The 15,409-nt window shown below is 39.4% G+C and overlaps 1 protein-coding gene across 1 annotated transcript; it reads right to left on the bottom strand.

The window, feature by feature from the left end:
* Positions 1–5,039: 5,039 nt before the first annotated feature.
* On the bottom strand, positions 5,040–15,329 carry JRKL (JRK like). The gene has a single exon (XM_003415658.4). The coding sequence runs from the start codon at positions 14,699–14,701 to the stop codon at positions 13,127–13,129; it is 1,575 nt and encodes a 524-aa protein (XP_003415706.1). The 5' UTR covers positions 14,702–15,329; the 3' UTR covers positions 5,040–13,126.
* Between the last annotated feature and the right edge of the window lie 80 nt (positions 15,330–15,409).

The following is a 15,409-nucleotide window of genomic DNA, read 5'->3' as shown; positions in this document are numbered from 1 at the left end:
GGACAGTACCTGATGTATAAGTAAGCAAAAAGTAAATATTTGTTGAATCTATGAATGAAAGCTTCCTAACGTATATTTACTGCTGTTAATTTGATCAGTGCTCTCCCTGTAGCCCTTCAATGTGAAAGAATCATGGAGTCTCAGAGTTGTAAAGGGCATCTCAGCTAACATCCTACGTGATGACTGAACCCCATCTCAGACAGTCTAGCCAATTAGCTATTCCATTCTTTTTTTAGCTCTACTAGTGATGGACCCTGGTGGCAAAGTGATTAAGAGCTACAGCTGCTGAAATCCAGCAGCCGCTCTTTGGAAACCCTATGGGCCAGTCTACTCTGCCTATAGGGTTGCTACGAGTCAGAATTGATTTGATGGCAACAGGTTTGGTTTTTTGGTTTTTTAGTGAGGGAAAAGTCCGTATTTCTGAGAGAAATCCATTATATCAGAAGACAATTTTAGTATAGAGTTAACCTTTTAATGAGCCATAAATTAACTCCTTGGTATTAGCTGATCCACAGGCAAATAAACAAATAACAAAATAATTTATTGCATGTAACTATGGGCTAAAAGCAATACGTAGCTATCTACTACTGAATTCCAAGTACCTAGAGCAGTGTCTGGCATATAGGTCTCCAGCTACTATTCACTGAATGTTATATTTTTATTAATGCTGTCCAATACAGTAATTATTGGTTGATATTAAACTATTTTCAGTTTTTATTAAACTATTTTCATAGCCTATTTTTACACTGGCTGCCACAAACCACATTCTTGCCCATCCTACATTGGAGTCTGTAGATTTGATGAAAAGACAGCACCAAATAGTCATCTCTAATATACTTTATTATGTTAGATGATGGAATTTATCACAGTCATTCCTGTTTGGATTTTTTTCTAACCTATTAAGAGCTAGAGATTAGAAAAAGGGGTCTCAATCTGCTAAATATAAATTTCCCTTGTGTCTACTTTGATTTTGAAGTTTTATGCACAAGGCTTTAAAAAAAAAAGTTATTTAACTTTCTATGTTGCACAAACCAATAAGAAATATGTATGTTGCATCCTTGTAAACTAAATTTGCTCTTTAGAATGCCTGCAGGGTTCTTTGTCAGCCCAAATCAGGTTTAGCCTAGTTATTATTATCACTGTTGTTCTAATTAGGCTAAATTCATATATTCCAGCTATTTAAGCAAGGATAATGACAATTGCCTGATTACAAGGCAACTAGGTCAAGCTATAGGATATATCATTAATGTTAGTTAATCATGATGACTGTAAAAATAAAACACACCCTGAGGGAGCAGGAGATCAGTGGGATGCAGACCCCAAATTCTCATAAAAAGACCATACTTAATGGTGTGACTGAGACTAGAGGAATCCCGGCGGCCATGATCCCCAAACCTTCTGTTGGCACAAGACGGGAACCATCCCCGAAGACAATTCATCAGACATGAAAGGGACTGGACAGTGGGTGGGAGAGAGATCCTGATGAAGAGTGAGCTAATAATATCAGGTGGACACTTCAGACTGTGTTGGCATCTCCTGTCTGGAGGGGGGATGGGAGGACAGAGAGAGTGGGAAGCTGGCAAAATTGTCACGAAAGGAGAGACTGGAAGGGCTGACTCATTAGGAGGAGAGCAAGTGGGAGTACGGAGTAAGATGTATGTAAACTTATATGTGACAGACTGACTTGAATTGTAAACGTTCACTTGAAGCTCAATAAAAGTTAATAATAAATAAATAAATAAATAAAAATAAAACACATTTATTAGTGACCAGTATACTTCCATAGAATCTTAATTACCTAGGGAGGAATTTTATGAAAACTCATTTAAGATACAACTCCTATATTAAATGCTTTAATAATTTTAGTATATAATCATTATTAAACATCTCTCTTTAATCTCTTATTTACCTTTGAGGGGTTTTTTTTTCTTCTTTTAAGTCAGTAAAACATTTCTAGACAATATAAAATATTATGTGAAAATATCTGAAATGTCTGTCAACAAAACAGACGTAAAGCCCAGATTATTTGAATGTATTTATAGAATCAATGAGTAAATATTACATATTGCAAGTATTTCTAAATGATGACATTAAAATAATTCTGATTTTAAGAACTGATTAGTGTGCTAAAACTCATCAAACATCATCAATCTTGCTGAAAACACCACTACAGCCACCTAAAGTTTAAGACTCAGTTTTCTAGCACACAAAATTTCTAAGGATTTAATTGCTAATGCATGATCAGTCACATATATCTGTAAGAAGTCATTTGGAAATGATTTTTTTTTTAATTTAGTTTATGGTATAGGCATATCTACAAATAAATATTTAATATGAAAGAGATTGAAAGAAATTCCATAGTGTCATGCAGGGAACTCACAAAGTACTCTAATTAAAGGAAGTAAATGATTAAGAGATATCTTATTGTTTAATATACAAAACACAGCTTTCCTATTAATTTAGGGAAAAAGGAGATTCTACTAACTAGGGTACAAATATAGCTTTAAAAAATTAATCCATGGGTAGTCGATTTTTCCATACTGCATCCAGTTTTATTTCATTTGTTAAAATACCTTTAGGGGCGTCACAGAATTAAAATAGACTACTCTAGTCATAAACACTTAAATGGAAATGGAAAGTAATTGTGGTGCCTAACTGTATGATCAAAAGCAGCATCTTGTTTTCAGTTGCCATGGGGCCCTCGTACAACATTCTGGTGACAAGATTTTTCTTTATATGCCTTATGCAACTAGAAGTGTCTTGAACAACAAGAGTCTTTTATAAAGGATGGAATTCAACCTTTTTCTTTCTTTCTTTTTTTCCCCCTCACACATTAGGGTCTTTCCTGTCTTCCTCATAATATATAAAGATACAAAGCTGGAACAGCAAAAGGCAGAGAACTGAGGGCCAGTCTACAGACAACAGTAGGGTTGCTATGAAGGCATACTGTCTGTTAGATGGAGACAAGGGTCCTTACTGTGTAAAAAAAGGGGGTAAGGCAATCACTTGGCTGTTTAATACTATTTATTCTCTTAATCTCAGAACGGCAACAAATACCAATCATCTCTATCATCTTTTATCATAGCTTGGTTGTTACAAGCATTCAAGGAACATGAAAAGGCATTCAAAGGACCTCTACTCTCCTGTTCTTCCTTTCTAATTTCTTAGTGTGAACTCCACTTGGCATACTTGAGTATGTTCGGTTAACTGACCCCATTATTCAAATGGGATAATGGTGAAATAGAAAACAGTGTTCGTGAAGAAACTGACGTTAATACTGGGAGGAGGCCGCTGCTAGTTGCCCCCAAATAGCCACTCTCTCCTCCTTGAGTATTATTTCATGCCCAGTCCCCCACACTGACACGACTTTTAGCTGGACACATGGCCGCACAGAATAAAGATTCTGTTTTCCATCTTCCTTTGTGTAAGGACAATGTTGTGAACCAAAATCAGCATAAAGGCTGGTTCCTAAGAGGCACACGTCAAATACACTCCCAACTTCCCACTTCTCCATTAGTTCCTTTATATTTCTGTTGGGTTCGGTAATTCCCTACAATGGTCACGTAAAACTCAACAGAGTATACTCACAGTTTTGTGGTTTATTACGGTAACAATAGAGAAGCAACAGGATACAATTCGGATGCAACTCAGGGTAAACATCAGGAAACTCAGGATACAACTCGGAAAAGGTGTATAAGTGAGGTCTGCAAAGGTCCCCGGAAGGAGAGAATGTGTCTCCCACTTCAGCAACCAGGGCAGCTTCCGACAAGCTCCCGCTGGCACATGTCTCTCTCCTGGCAACTCTCAGGCACCTTTCCTCTCATCAGAATACCTCTAGGCTGGCACCCTAACCAATTCGAGTAAAGGTCAGGCTGGGTGGGTGCTGCTCCCGCTCTGCTGCCCCAGCCAATCCCTAAAGGTCAATGACAGAGATCCTCATCAACTGACCAATCCTTGCAAGCCGTTTATGCAGAGAGCTAACTGACCAATCACTTGCAAGATTGCCGCGACCTGACCGATCGCTTTGGAAAGTTACAAACCCGGGCCAGAAATGCCATGTGAAGAAACCCATTGCACTCAACTTTGCGACGAGGCATCTCCTATCGTTAAGTTCTGGTAAAGAGGATGCAAGCCAACATGGTTTATACAATTCTGAGATATGTGCTCCTTCTTTCACCATCCTCCTGCTTAGAACATAGACAATCTTGGACCACGCAGACAAGGACAGCATTGTGGGGATGGAATTGTAAAATTGGAAGCAGCCTGGATCCCGGATGACTGAGGAGTCAGCATACCATACCTGAACTGTTTCATCTAGACTGTTACGTGACAGGGAAATGAGCATATGCCTTGTGTATGCCTCTGCTATTTCTGGTCACTGCTACATGCGTCTCAACCTAAATCTTAACACACGAAGTGAAAGAAAGCAAACTAACTGGCTTTGTGACAGAAAAAAATTAACAAAATGCCAAGAAACCCCATTTGGAGACTGTTACAAAAAGAAAAGATACTCCTCAACGTTTGTGAATAAGTGTATGCCCTCTTGGAATGGGCCGTGCAGTGTGCTGTTAATTGCCCACGTTTATATTTCTATTACACCTCCCAAACTGCCCGTTATGTTGCTAAACACATAGCAGACTTCAGTGTTTCTCTTCTTGGTTGCCGTTGATTCGGCTCCAACTCATGGTGACCGGTGTACAACAGCACCAAACGCTGCCTGGCCCTGTGCCATCCTCATGATCACTGACATGTTTGAGTCCATTGTTGCCTTTCAACCTGGGAGCTCATCGGCCAGCACTATATTGGACAGTATTCTGTTGTGATCCATAGGGTTTTTACGGGATAATTTTTAGAAGAAGATCACCACGCCTTTTTCCCTAGTCAGTCTTAGTCTGGAAGCTCTGCTGAATCCTGTCCACCATAGGTGACCCTGCTGGTATTTGAAATATCAAGGCATAGCAACCAGCATCATAACAACACGCAGGCCATCACAGACACGACAAACTGACAGATGGGCAGTGATAGGTTTCAATAAATGTTAATTTACTGATACTGTTTTTTCGATTAATACCTATTTCATAATAGTATCATAAGGCTCTGAAATAAGAGAATTATTTAAGTTTTGAGAACTAAAGACTTTAGTGTCTATTTGAGACTATTGTCATAAAAAAAACACTTTAAAATGTAATTGTCAATACATTTAGTTTCCCTGTTTCGATTTTATGTTTTGGGTTTTTCGTTTTTTCTTTCTTTCTTTCTTTGTCACAAGTAGTATGAATTTGGGGCCCTGGAGGTACAGTGGTTAAGAGCTTGGCTACTAACCAGAAGGTCATAGAGCTTAAATTTCTTGGCAGGGCTCAAATGGAGGTCTTGAAGAGAGCAGAGTCAGGAGAAAACCCACTCCACCTCCATCACATTCAAGAAAGAGTGGCTCTTCAGGAGTCAACTGGGCAGAGGAGTTGGAGAAATAAACCTCATTGTAGTGTGACACCAAAATGCTTTTAGTGAAAACGTACACTCCCACTGCTCTCAGTCAACTTGAAATCATCCGAATGGGATCATATTTTTAAGGTAACTTAATTAAAAAAAAACAAAACTGCCATCATTACTATTACTCATTTGACAATCACTGTCAAGTCGATTCCAACTCATAGTGACAAAAACCTAAAATTTGTAGCATTACAATAATTATCTTGAAGCAGTCACCAAGGAAATAATTATCAGAGGCTGGAAAGATGGAATAGTGGTGTAAAAAAAAAAATTGTAAATATTATCTTCAATAATTTGGAAAGCAGACCAAGTGTCTGTGAACTTGAGATTCTACAGCAGTGTTTCTCAGCTGGGGATGATTCCCCCTTCCCCTACCAGAGGACATTTGGTAATATATGGAGACATATTTGGTTGTCATAACTGTTGGGGTGGGGGGGTGCTACTAGCATCTGAAGGGTAGAGGCCAAGAATGTTTCTGAACACACTGCATTGTACAGTACAGACCTCCACAACTGTCTTGTTAAAAATGTCAGTAGTGCCAAGGTTAAGGAGACCTGAACTAGAGAAAGTATCTGGAAAGAGTTAAAAATTAATGTCAGTTGTTCCTTGCTATGTTTAGCAAATATTACAAGAAAGAAATGAGCTCAGAAAAGAGTTACAAGCAAAAATAAAAGGGCTTAAAGTCCAGAAATTTGGAGGCTTTTGTAGTTTGAGAAAAATGAATAGCTCTAGATTTTGAACAGTAGGAAATAATAAGGCTGAAAAAACAAAACCCAGCAAGACTTTGTAGTTAAAGTGATTCATCCCTGCAACAAAGTTTTATTAAGGGTTTTACTTCCCAAACAAGTGTATCTTTTTAGGGTCTATTGGTAGCCTTCATCAAACTGAGAAAGGGTCTAAACAGTACAGGTATAAAAAAAGATTGAGACTTAGATCTAGGAACATACTCTGGTGTGTTGCGTGGCGTGGAACTGACTAGAAACAAAGACATCACAAACCCACTAAGTTTTGGCGGGAATTGTATTGCAAAAGAAAAAAAATGCCAGGGTCCTGGCCTAAAAACAGCCTGTGATGATAAAACAGAACTTGAGCCCCCGAATTTGCCCGAAAAGAAGGTGGCCTTAAAGCTGTACACTCCCACTTCAAATGTGGGCACGGTGGGTCCGAAGAACTTGGAAAAGGAAGAGTCTCCCAGAAGGTGGAATTAGGAGCTATGGAGAACACTGGATAATGGAGTTCCTCCCAGAGAACATAATCTATCCTAATTAGGTATCTCACTGTCAAAGGAAAGAATCTTCATTATGTCTAAACAACAACAACAAAAAAACCCAGTGCACCTGGTTAAATTTCATCATAGCTATAGGGTCACTGTGAGTCGAATCGACTGGAACGCAACGGGTTTACAGGACCAGTGACCACTAGGTGTCTCCCATTCTTACTTTTTCTAATCGAAGTTTTTGTTTTGGTTGTCTTATCCCTTCTCTGCTGTGCATTTAGATGTTAACTTGTGTTATCTTCGTTAGAAGAAAGGATGATGAGACTTGGTCTCACACGCTTTGGATACATCAACAGGAGGGACCAGTCCCTGGAGAAGGACATCATGATTGGTAAAATAGAGAGGGTCAGCAAAAAAGAAGACACTCAATGAAATGGATTGACACAGTGGCTGCAATGATGGGCTCAAGCATAACAAGGAATGTAAGGATGGTGCCGGACCAGGCAGTGTTTCGTTCTGTTGTACATAGGGTTGCTATGAGTTGGAACTGACTTGATTGTACCGATTCATAGTAACACAAACAATATACGGCTTCTACCCTTACGACTCCACTTGAAAGCATTCTTGACAGTTTTCAACTAATCATCAAACTCAAGATACTCTTCTCAAAGTCATCTTATCCAACATCATTTGATACATTAATCATTTCAATAATTTAAAAAATAATTATTGAGCACTTACGGCATATTTGGCACTGTTGTAGGTATAAACATGAATAAGACATGTCATTGCCCTCAGGACTCCCAGTGTAGAATAGGAAAGAGAAAAATACGTATACTATAACAATGTTATGAGGAAAACGCTACAAAATTCCTTGGAAGAAGTTACTGGACTTCTCCGAGCCTCAATTTTCCTCATCTACAAAATGGGAATAATTACATTCTATATTTGTTATTCTAATAACAAAATGGGAATAACAACATTCTACATATGTTAAAGGAAACCCTGGTGGTGTAGTGGGTGAGTGCTACGGCTGCGAACCAAAGGGTCAGCAGTTCAAATCCGCCAGGCGCTCCTTGGAAACTCTACAGGGCAGTTCTACTCTGTCCTGTAGGGTCGCTATGAGTCGGAATCAACTCGATGGCACTGGGCTTGGTTTTTTTTTTTTTGGTACATATGTTAAAGAGTTGATTAAAGATCAAATGAGATAATGTCAATGAAAATATTTTGAGAACTATAAGTCACCATGAAAGTATTAGGTAATTTTTAAGACCAATTCAATTGTTACTACCTCTACTCGTCATATCAGAATTATTTGCACCACTTTGTATCACTCATATCGGAATTAATGAGTCTTTCATTTGCACTAGGTCAGCATGCAACACTTAATTCGTTCTTCCCTTTTTACATTTTTGTCTCCTCGTGTACAATACAAAGCTCTTGAATGCAGATAGTATTATCCATGTAGCTCATATATTGCCTGGGACATGTCTTACATGTAGAAAGTGTAAAATCCATGTTGGTTGAGTATACATTTATTGAATGAATATAGACTATTATTAAAAAAAAAAATTGACCCCACAGTTCTTATCTCTAGATGCTCATAGCCCAATAGTAAGACATGCCCATCAGAAAAATCTCTCCACAATATGACAAGTCTTATAAGATCTATGGTCCTGCAGATACTAATTCTCACATTATTAGCTGTCCCCAGCCCCTGCTACCTTTTTGACATTCTTCCAACTCCCAATTTCTGATTTTACTGGATTGCAGGAGACTAGCTACTATGTAAAGATGTCAGCTGCCTTAAATAGGAAAAACAGATGAGTACATTTCTAGGAAGATGTGGTTGGTTTTGAGAAAAAGCTTGAATGATGGTCTTTCAAAGAGTTTAGGAGTCGGAACAACTCCTAAAATTAAAATTAAAATTAGCTTTGCTAAATTTGGCATTCAGTTCAAAAATTATTTGAACTTAGCCCATCTAGCTGACTCTGATACTAGCAGGATGCCAACAGAGGGTTAACTACAGGATGGGAAGCAAAGCAGCAATACAGTTTCTTTTCCAGGCTTAGATCGGCTTCTCAACTGAAAATATAAATCCAGACACCTGAAGACAGGATGGTTGGTGACAGAAATTTGAGATCTAAGCATGTGGGTAATGAAAATGGATGAAGTACTCAGTGGCGGGAAAACAAGAACAAAGCAGAATTTACAAGGTATGTAGAGTAGGAATGGTTGTTGCCCAGTGCCGTCAAGTCACTTGCAACTCATAGCGACCCTATAGGACAGAGTAGAACTGCCTCACGGAGTTTCCAAGGAGCGCCTGGTGGATTTGAAAGGCCGACCCTTTGGTTAGCAGCCGTAGCGCTCAAGGAAACTAAATCTTGATGGTTTCCTTACACAAGTATAGCACGTATCACATTATGTTGAGCCTCTCTATGTGAACTTAGAGTTGAACAAGATAGGGTTTTTGTTTGTTTTTCAAATATGTATGTTGCTTTTCCATCTTGATTTCAAAATTGTCAGGACAGGAATCTTCTTCCTGTTCTTTTACATTTTCCTAAGCGCATCACCACTACCACATTTTTTTACTTATTTTTATTGTGCTTTAAGTGAAGGTTTACTACTACAATCTTAATGTATCTTTAATTCACTGAATTTTAACATGGCAGAGTTCCACTTTCCCCCCTCATCCACCCTCTAAACCCCAAATATCTCAGAAAGAGCAACTTTTTAACTTCTTGGATCAACCCCTGCAGGTAAATCTACTCTCCCAGAATTCTTGGCTACTACGAGTATGGGGAAAACCCTGGTGGTCTAGTGGTTAAGAGCTACGGCTGCTAGCCAAAAGGTCAGCAGTTTGAATCCACCAAGTGCTCCTTAGAAACCCTATGGGGCAGTTCTACTCTGTCCTGTAGGGTCACTATAAGTTGGAATTGACTTGACAGCGATGGGTTTAGGAATATGGGTTTAAAGAAACATTTGAGCTGTACAGTTGGTTTTCTGAGAGATGTTGTGTCAAGGCTCATCAATGGGAAAACCTGGCAAGACTGGTGAGGGAACATGAGCCTATGGCTAGTTTCTTAATGGAAAAAACTAAATGCCAAACACAGCCTCTGGTGACACACGTAGGAGCTGCACTTGGGCACTAAGGACCTATGAATTTGGAGACAGGTGTACTATGCACGAAGATTTTAGTATTAATCCCTAAACAGGCCCAACTACTGATCAAGTGCATTTAATCTGGCCTCCTAACATTCCACAGGGAAAGAAGGGGAAAGCAGTAATTAAAAGGCCCATCTAATACTGAACAGCACAAACTATTAAGCCCAGAACCAGGATAATGAAATGCACACAATTGTAAAGCACACTCCATGGCAGGTGACATTTCCCTTTTTCTTCTCTAACCACCGCCTTTATCTCATCTATTTGGAGCCCTGGTTGGCACATAAGCATTCGGCTGCTAATAAAAATGTCAACAGTTCAAATCCACCAGGCACTCCTTGAAAACCCTATGGGGCAGTTCTACTCTGTCCTATAGAGTCACTGAGTCAGAATTGACTCAATGGCAGTGGGTATGTGAATTTAATTTTCATTCTTTTCCCTTATTGTCTCATTTGGGCACCTCATATATATATAATTTTTATCTCTGTATGGATCTAATGTATATATGCACATGTTTTTTGGTAGTAGTGGTTTCCAATACCTGTGGTCTAGCAAGATTTCCATGTTGGTACTATTTTAAATGGTGAAAGGGAGCATGGCTACCTGAAAATCACAAAGTATGTGATCCAAGTTTCAAATGCTGCTATTAGGTTACTGATAAACGGAGTAATAGAGGTACTGTGAGGACACTGGAGGCTCAGTGGCGGCATTCTCCCCTTCCACGCCAGAGACCCAGGTTCAATTTCCGGCTGATGTACTTCAGGTGCAGTCACCACCCCATCTGTCAGTGGTAGCTTTTGTTGCTATGATGCTGAACAAGTTCCAGCAGAGCTTTCAGGCTAAAAAGGACTAGGAAGAAAGGCATGGCAATCTACTCCCAAAAAACCAGCCAGTGAAAACGTCATGGATCACAATGGTCCAAACCAAAGACTGGGCACCAACTCAACGGCCGTTAACAAGACAGACACTACAGCATGGTGAAGGAGGAAGAATAGCCCTGTTAGAGAGAGAAGGAAAGGCAATTGCTACAAGAGTAGAGAACTAGACAAGTAAATTCAGAAACCTATAGGAGGTGGGAGACAGGGTGGCAAGGAATAAATGTTGAAGATTGGAAAAGGTTAAGAGGTGAGCCTAAGCTGGACGATACAAGCACAGACTTTCCAGTCAAATACCTGGCTTTAAATTCTTACCTGTAGCCAAGTCATCGTTAGTAATTAAGCGTATGAGCTGAGTCTCGGTATTTTCACCTAATTCATAAGATGGTCTTGAGGACTGTATGAGATAATATAACAAGTATGCTGCTTAGATCATAAAATGGCATTCAACAGTAATTGGCAGCTTTCGTGATTATGTTTAAGGAGAGAAAGGTATCAAAACAGAATTGCTAGCCTACCCGTGTCAGCAGCTTTCAGAGAAGAGCAAACATTTATAAATCAGGTTAGAGAAAGGTTCACACTCCAGTCCACAAAATAGTGACCCTTTTTATAAGTCATTAAAGTTTAAAACCACAGAGATCAACAGTAATGTTAAATTTACCACTAGGTGGCAATGAGAGCTGAATTTCACTGACAAGTTTAAGTTAAGAAAGTGAGCAAATCCAGGCAGAAATTTCAAGATTTTGAGTACAATTTTTTTTTAGAAAAATGGAAATTCCCTTTATAGATAATTTAACTTACAGCAGAATGTGTAATTATCTGATTCTATATGTTAACTTCTGGTGCCTTTTCCCTTGGTGAACTGAGGCAATTCATTTAAGAAATAAAATTTTTAAATAGTTCTCATCATTGATAAAGTTTTTTTTAGAAATCTAGACATATAACATGAAGATATCAGCTAGAAATTATGGAAAGCTAAATATCTTTTTAAAGTTCTAGAATTCTAAGAAAGGTACTATACAATGCAAAGTATTAGTGAAAACGTTAAACCTTTTAAAAGTAACTAATAGAGAGTAATTCTAAATTATTAAATTTTGGATCAAAGTATGAATATTCAGATACTTTGCTTTTAAATCATAGACACATGAAATTAATACCCACATAGGTAAAGTCTTTCCCATGTCTTGAAAAAACATTGAGTTTACTAAGCAAATTTACCAAAATCCTGACTTAAATGAATGAAGTTCTACAAAACACACTCTCTTTTTACAAGTGTCGAAATAATAAATGATGAAATTCCCTAGAGTCTGGAATTTTCCATAATTATTCCTGCTTTCGTCATAAAACAAGTCACAAACATGGCATATTTGAAATAATAAAAACTTTATTCCTTTCATTTCTTTTCATATCAAATAGAACAGGTAAGTACAACAAAATTTCCCAAATTATGGATAAACGTTTCCAAGTACTCAGGAAAAAAAAAACCCTTAGTTACTTTAAAATTTCTGGGATGTTGCTCCCCCAAATAAAAGGCAGGACCTCCTACCATCACATATAACATTACAAAAGCTGTATTATAATTAGATGAATAAATAATAAACCTATACTCTTACCCAATTCATAATAAAAAGGCCCAATTAAAATAAGCCTGTTATTCCCTTTGTATAAATAAATTCCCCAAATTTTCAATTCCCGGTTACCTACAAATGATCAGAATACCTCTTTTATATATCAGGTTTCTAATAGTTTCTCTCACTAACTTAACAATCACTTCCTGTATTATATTTACTTCATTTCCAGAAAATCTCCCTCATCACCTACACAAAAGAACAGAAATATAATTTCTAAATTATTCTTATAATTCTTAAATCATTATTTCCGCTCATTACTGAACTTCATTTTGAATTATTATAGACACCCTCAAATCTAACAATAGACTCATTCTGTCAGTCTAATCGAACAGACAAAATAGACAACCATTTAAGACGGTCAGCACAAGAAGAGAATATGGCAGCCCTCACGAATCAAGCAAAAGGCTTGGGGAAAGTGCTCAATCTGTTCATTGTTTTCCAACTATTGCTAGAAAATTTAGGGGATGTCACTATTATGGAAGGGACAGTGACAGATCTACAGAAGTGAACACATGTATACATTTCGTTTGTATCTATACAGAGTTGGCTTCTGATTATTTGCACAATGGAGGGACAAGAAACATAGATGATGCAAAACACAATCCTCAAACCACTTACAGATACATTTTTGTACCTGTATTTCACAGGACTGTGACTGAGGATTCAAAACACAAAGAAAATTAAGTCATCTTGCAAAGAGGTAAGAGTCACAAACACAATTACAAAACAATGGTAAAATAAAGATGCCATTATTGACTTGAGTTTGTCATCTTCTGTTTATTTCTGATGGTGGCTCGAAGTTTACGTATTACCAGTCTATCAGGCAGGATCATATCACCTTGTTGTTCCAGGTAATCCAACAAATTTTGAGTCCATTGGAGAGCAGCTGCATGATTAATATGTTTCTCTGGAATCAGTTCTATTTCCTCCTCCTCATTTTCACTGGACTCATCTGTCTGGCCTTGTGCTCTTCTGATGATTTCACTGTCAGTTAACACTTCATAGCCTGGTTCGGTACTGTCCACTTCAAGCCATTTCTCAATGTTCTCAGTAGTCACATTTTCCAGTCCTTTGGTGTGCTGTAAAATGGTGGCCACAGTAGCTACTGAAATATCTTCTTCGTCAAAGTCCAAGCATTCTTTCTCCTCTACGGTAGGGAGAATCTTCTTCCATGCTCTGCTAATGGTGACTGGCTTTACTAAGTTCCACGCCATCGCTACTTCATAGAGTGCATCTAGCAGAGTCAGCTTCTTCCAAAATGATTTCAGGTCATTACCTTCTTCCAAGTTGTTCTGGAGAAGACCCGCACGATAGTTTCTCTTCATTGTTGCCATGACCCCCTGATCCGAGGGCTGAATCAATGAAGCCACATTGGGTGGTAAATATTTAGCAAATATTTGGCCATCATCTGACCTCAGGACATTTTCATTTGGATGTGTTGGTGAATTATCCAGCAAGAGCACAGCTTTTTCCTGTAGCCCTTTGGACCTTAAGTACTCTCGAACTTGTGGCACAAAGATCTTATCAAACCATTGTCGAAAAATGGAAAGATCCATCCATGCACCTTTTTGGCTGAAATAAGACACTGGCAGGTTTGAGGTGTCCGTTGACTTAAAGGAACGAGGCTTTTTTGCTTTTCCCACAACACAAAGTTTAAGTTTATGCAAGCCTGTTGCATTGGCACAACACATGATAGTGACTCTTTCCTCAATTGACTTGTGCCCAGAAGCAGTGCATCTGCCTTTGATTACTGAAGTTCTGGAGGGTAGGCACTTCCAGAACAGTCCAGTTTCATCTGCATTGTAGATTTGTTCAGGCTGCAAATTTTCTTGTTCAATAAAGTTTCGAAAGTTGTTGCAAAATTCTTCCACAGCAGTCTCATCTCCATTTAACCTTTCATTTCTAATGTTAATCTCTCTAATGCTGTGGCGCTGTTTAAAACGAGTCAACCAACCAGCAGAAGGGTTAAAATCACCATCCATTCCCAAAGCATAAAAGAAGAACTCTGCCCTTTTTGCACAAATTGGTCCAGATACGGGATTCCCTTTTGCTCTTTGCTGGTTGAACCATTCCAGCATTGCTCTGTCCAGTTCCTCATACATGGATGGTTTCATAGATTTTCTCTTAGCCAGAAGACTTGTAGAATCAGAACTGCTTGCATATGTTATAATCTTTTCCTTGTTTTTTCTTATATCCCGAACTGTTGTTTCACCAATTCCATAAATAACTGCCAATTGTTTGGAAGAACCTCCGTCTTCAAGTTTCTTTATTATATCGAGCTTATCTTTAATAGTCAACACCACACGCTTCCGTTTCCCTGACATGGTAAGGTATTGGGACTCGACCTACACTCACACTAAAGCAATACCCCAAATCCCTCCTTCCCTCACACGGACTCACTTTTTCACAGACTTACAACCTTAGCGACAACCTGGTGGCCCTGATTCCCTCCTCCGCTGTGCTTGACAGGAAAAGAGACGGCAAAGGAAAGTGGGGAAAAGGGAGGGTGGCTGAGGGAACAGGCCTTTAACTTAGATGAACAGTAGAGGAGAAGGCCCCACGTCACCGCGGATAATCCGGATTAGAGACATTTATTATCCCAGTGGCAGCAAGAAAGGCTATAACCCCATCGTAGCCACAAACCTCCTCCACACCCAGAGCCCGGTTAAGCTCCCGTCACCAGCCCCGCCGAGGCCCAAAGTTAAGGCAAAGAGCGGAAGAGCCACGGAGGACAGGACTGGCGCCCGCCCGGTTTTCCCCTTCCCCAGGTCAATGGTTACGTTTGACCCATTCTCCAGTTGCCAAACCCTCCCGCTGCACAGCCTTGCTTCGTCGCGCCAGGCTTAGTCCGGACAGTCCTCCCGGTCCCTCGCACCCCGCCGGGCCCCTATCCCCACCTCAGTTCGAATCAGGACCCCGCACCGTTCCCTGACTATCGCGCGGCCACCGCTCCTCCCCCGGCACACACTCCCGGAAGATGCCCCTCCCGCCACCGGCTCCGCCCCTTTGCTCCTCCTAGAGGCGGGACTTCC

Source organism: Loxodonta africana, chromosome 7 (assembly GCF_030014295.1).
Source record: "Loxodonta africana isolate mLoxAfr1 chromosome 7, mLoxAfr1.hap2, whole genome shotgun sequence".
In the NCBI taxonomy this organism is placed as follows: Eukaryota; Metazoa; Chordata; class Mammalia; order Proboscidea; family Elephantidae; genus Loxodonta; species Loxodonta africana.
The sequence above is the reverse complement of the archived record's forward strand: the minus strand, read 5'-3'. Positions and strand labels throughout refer to the sequence as shown.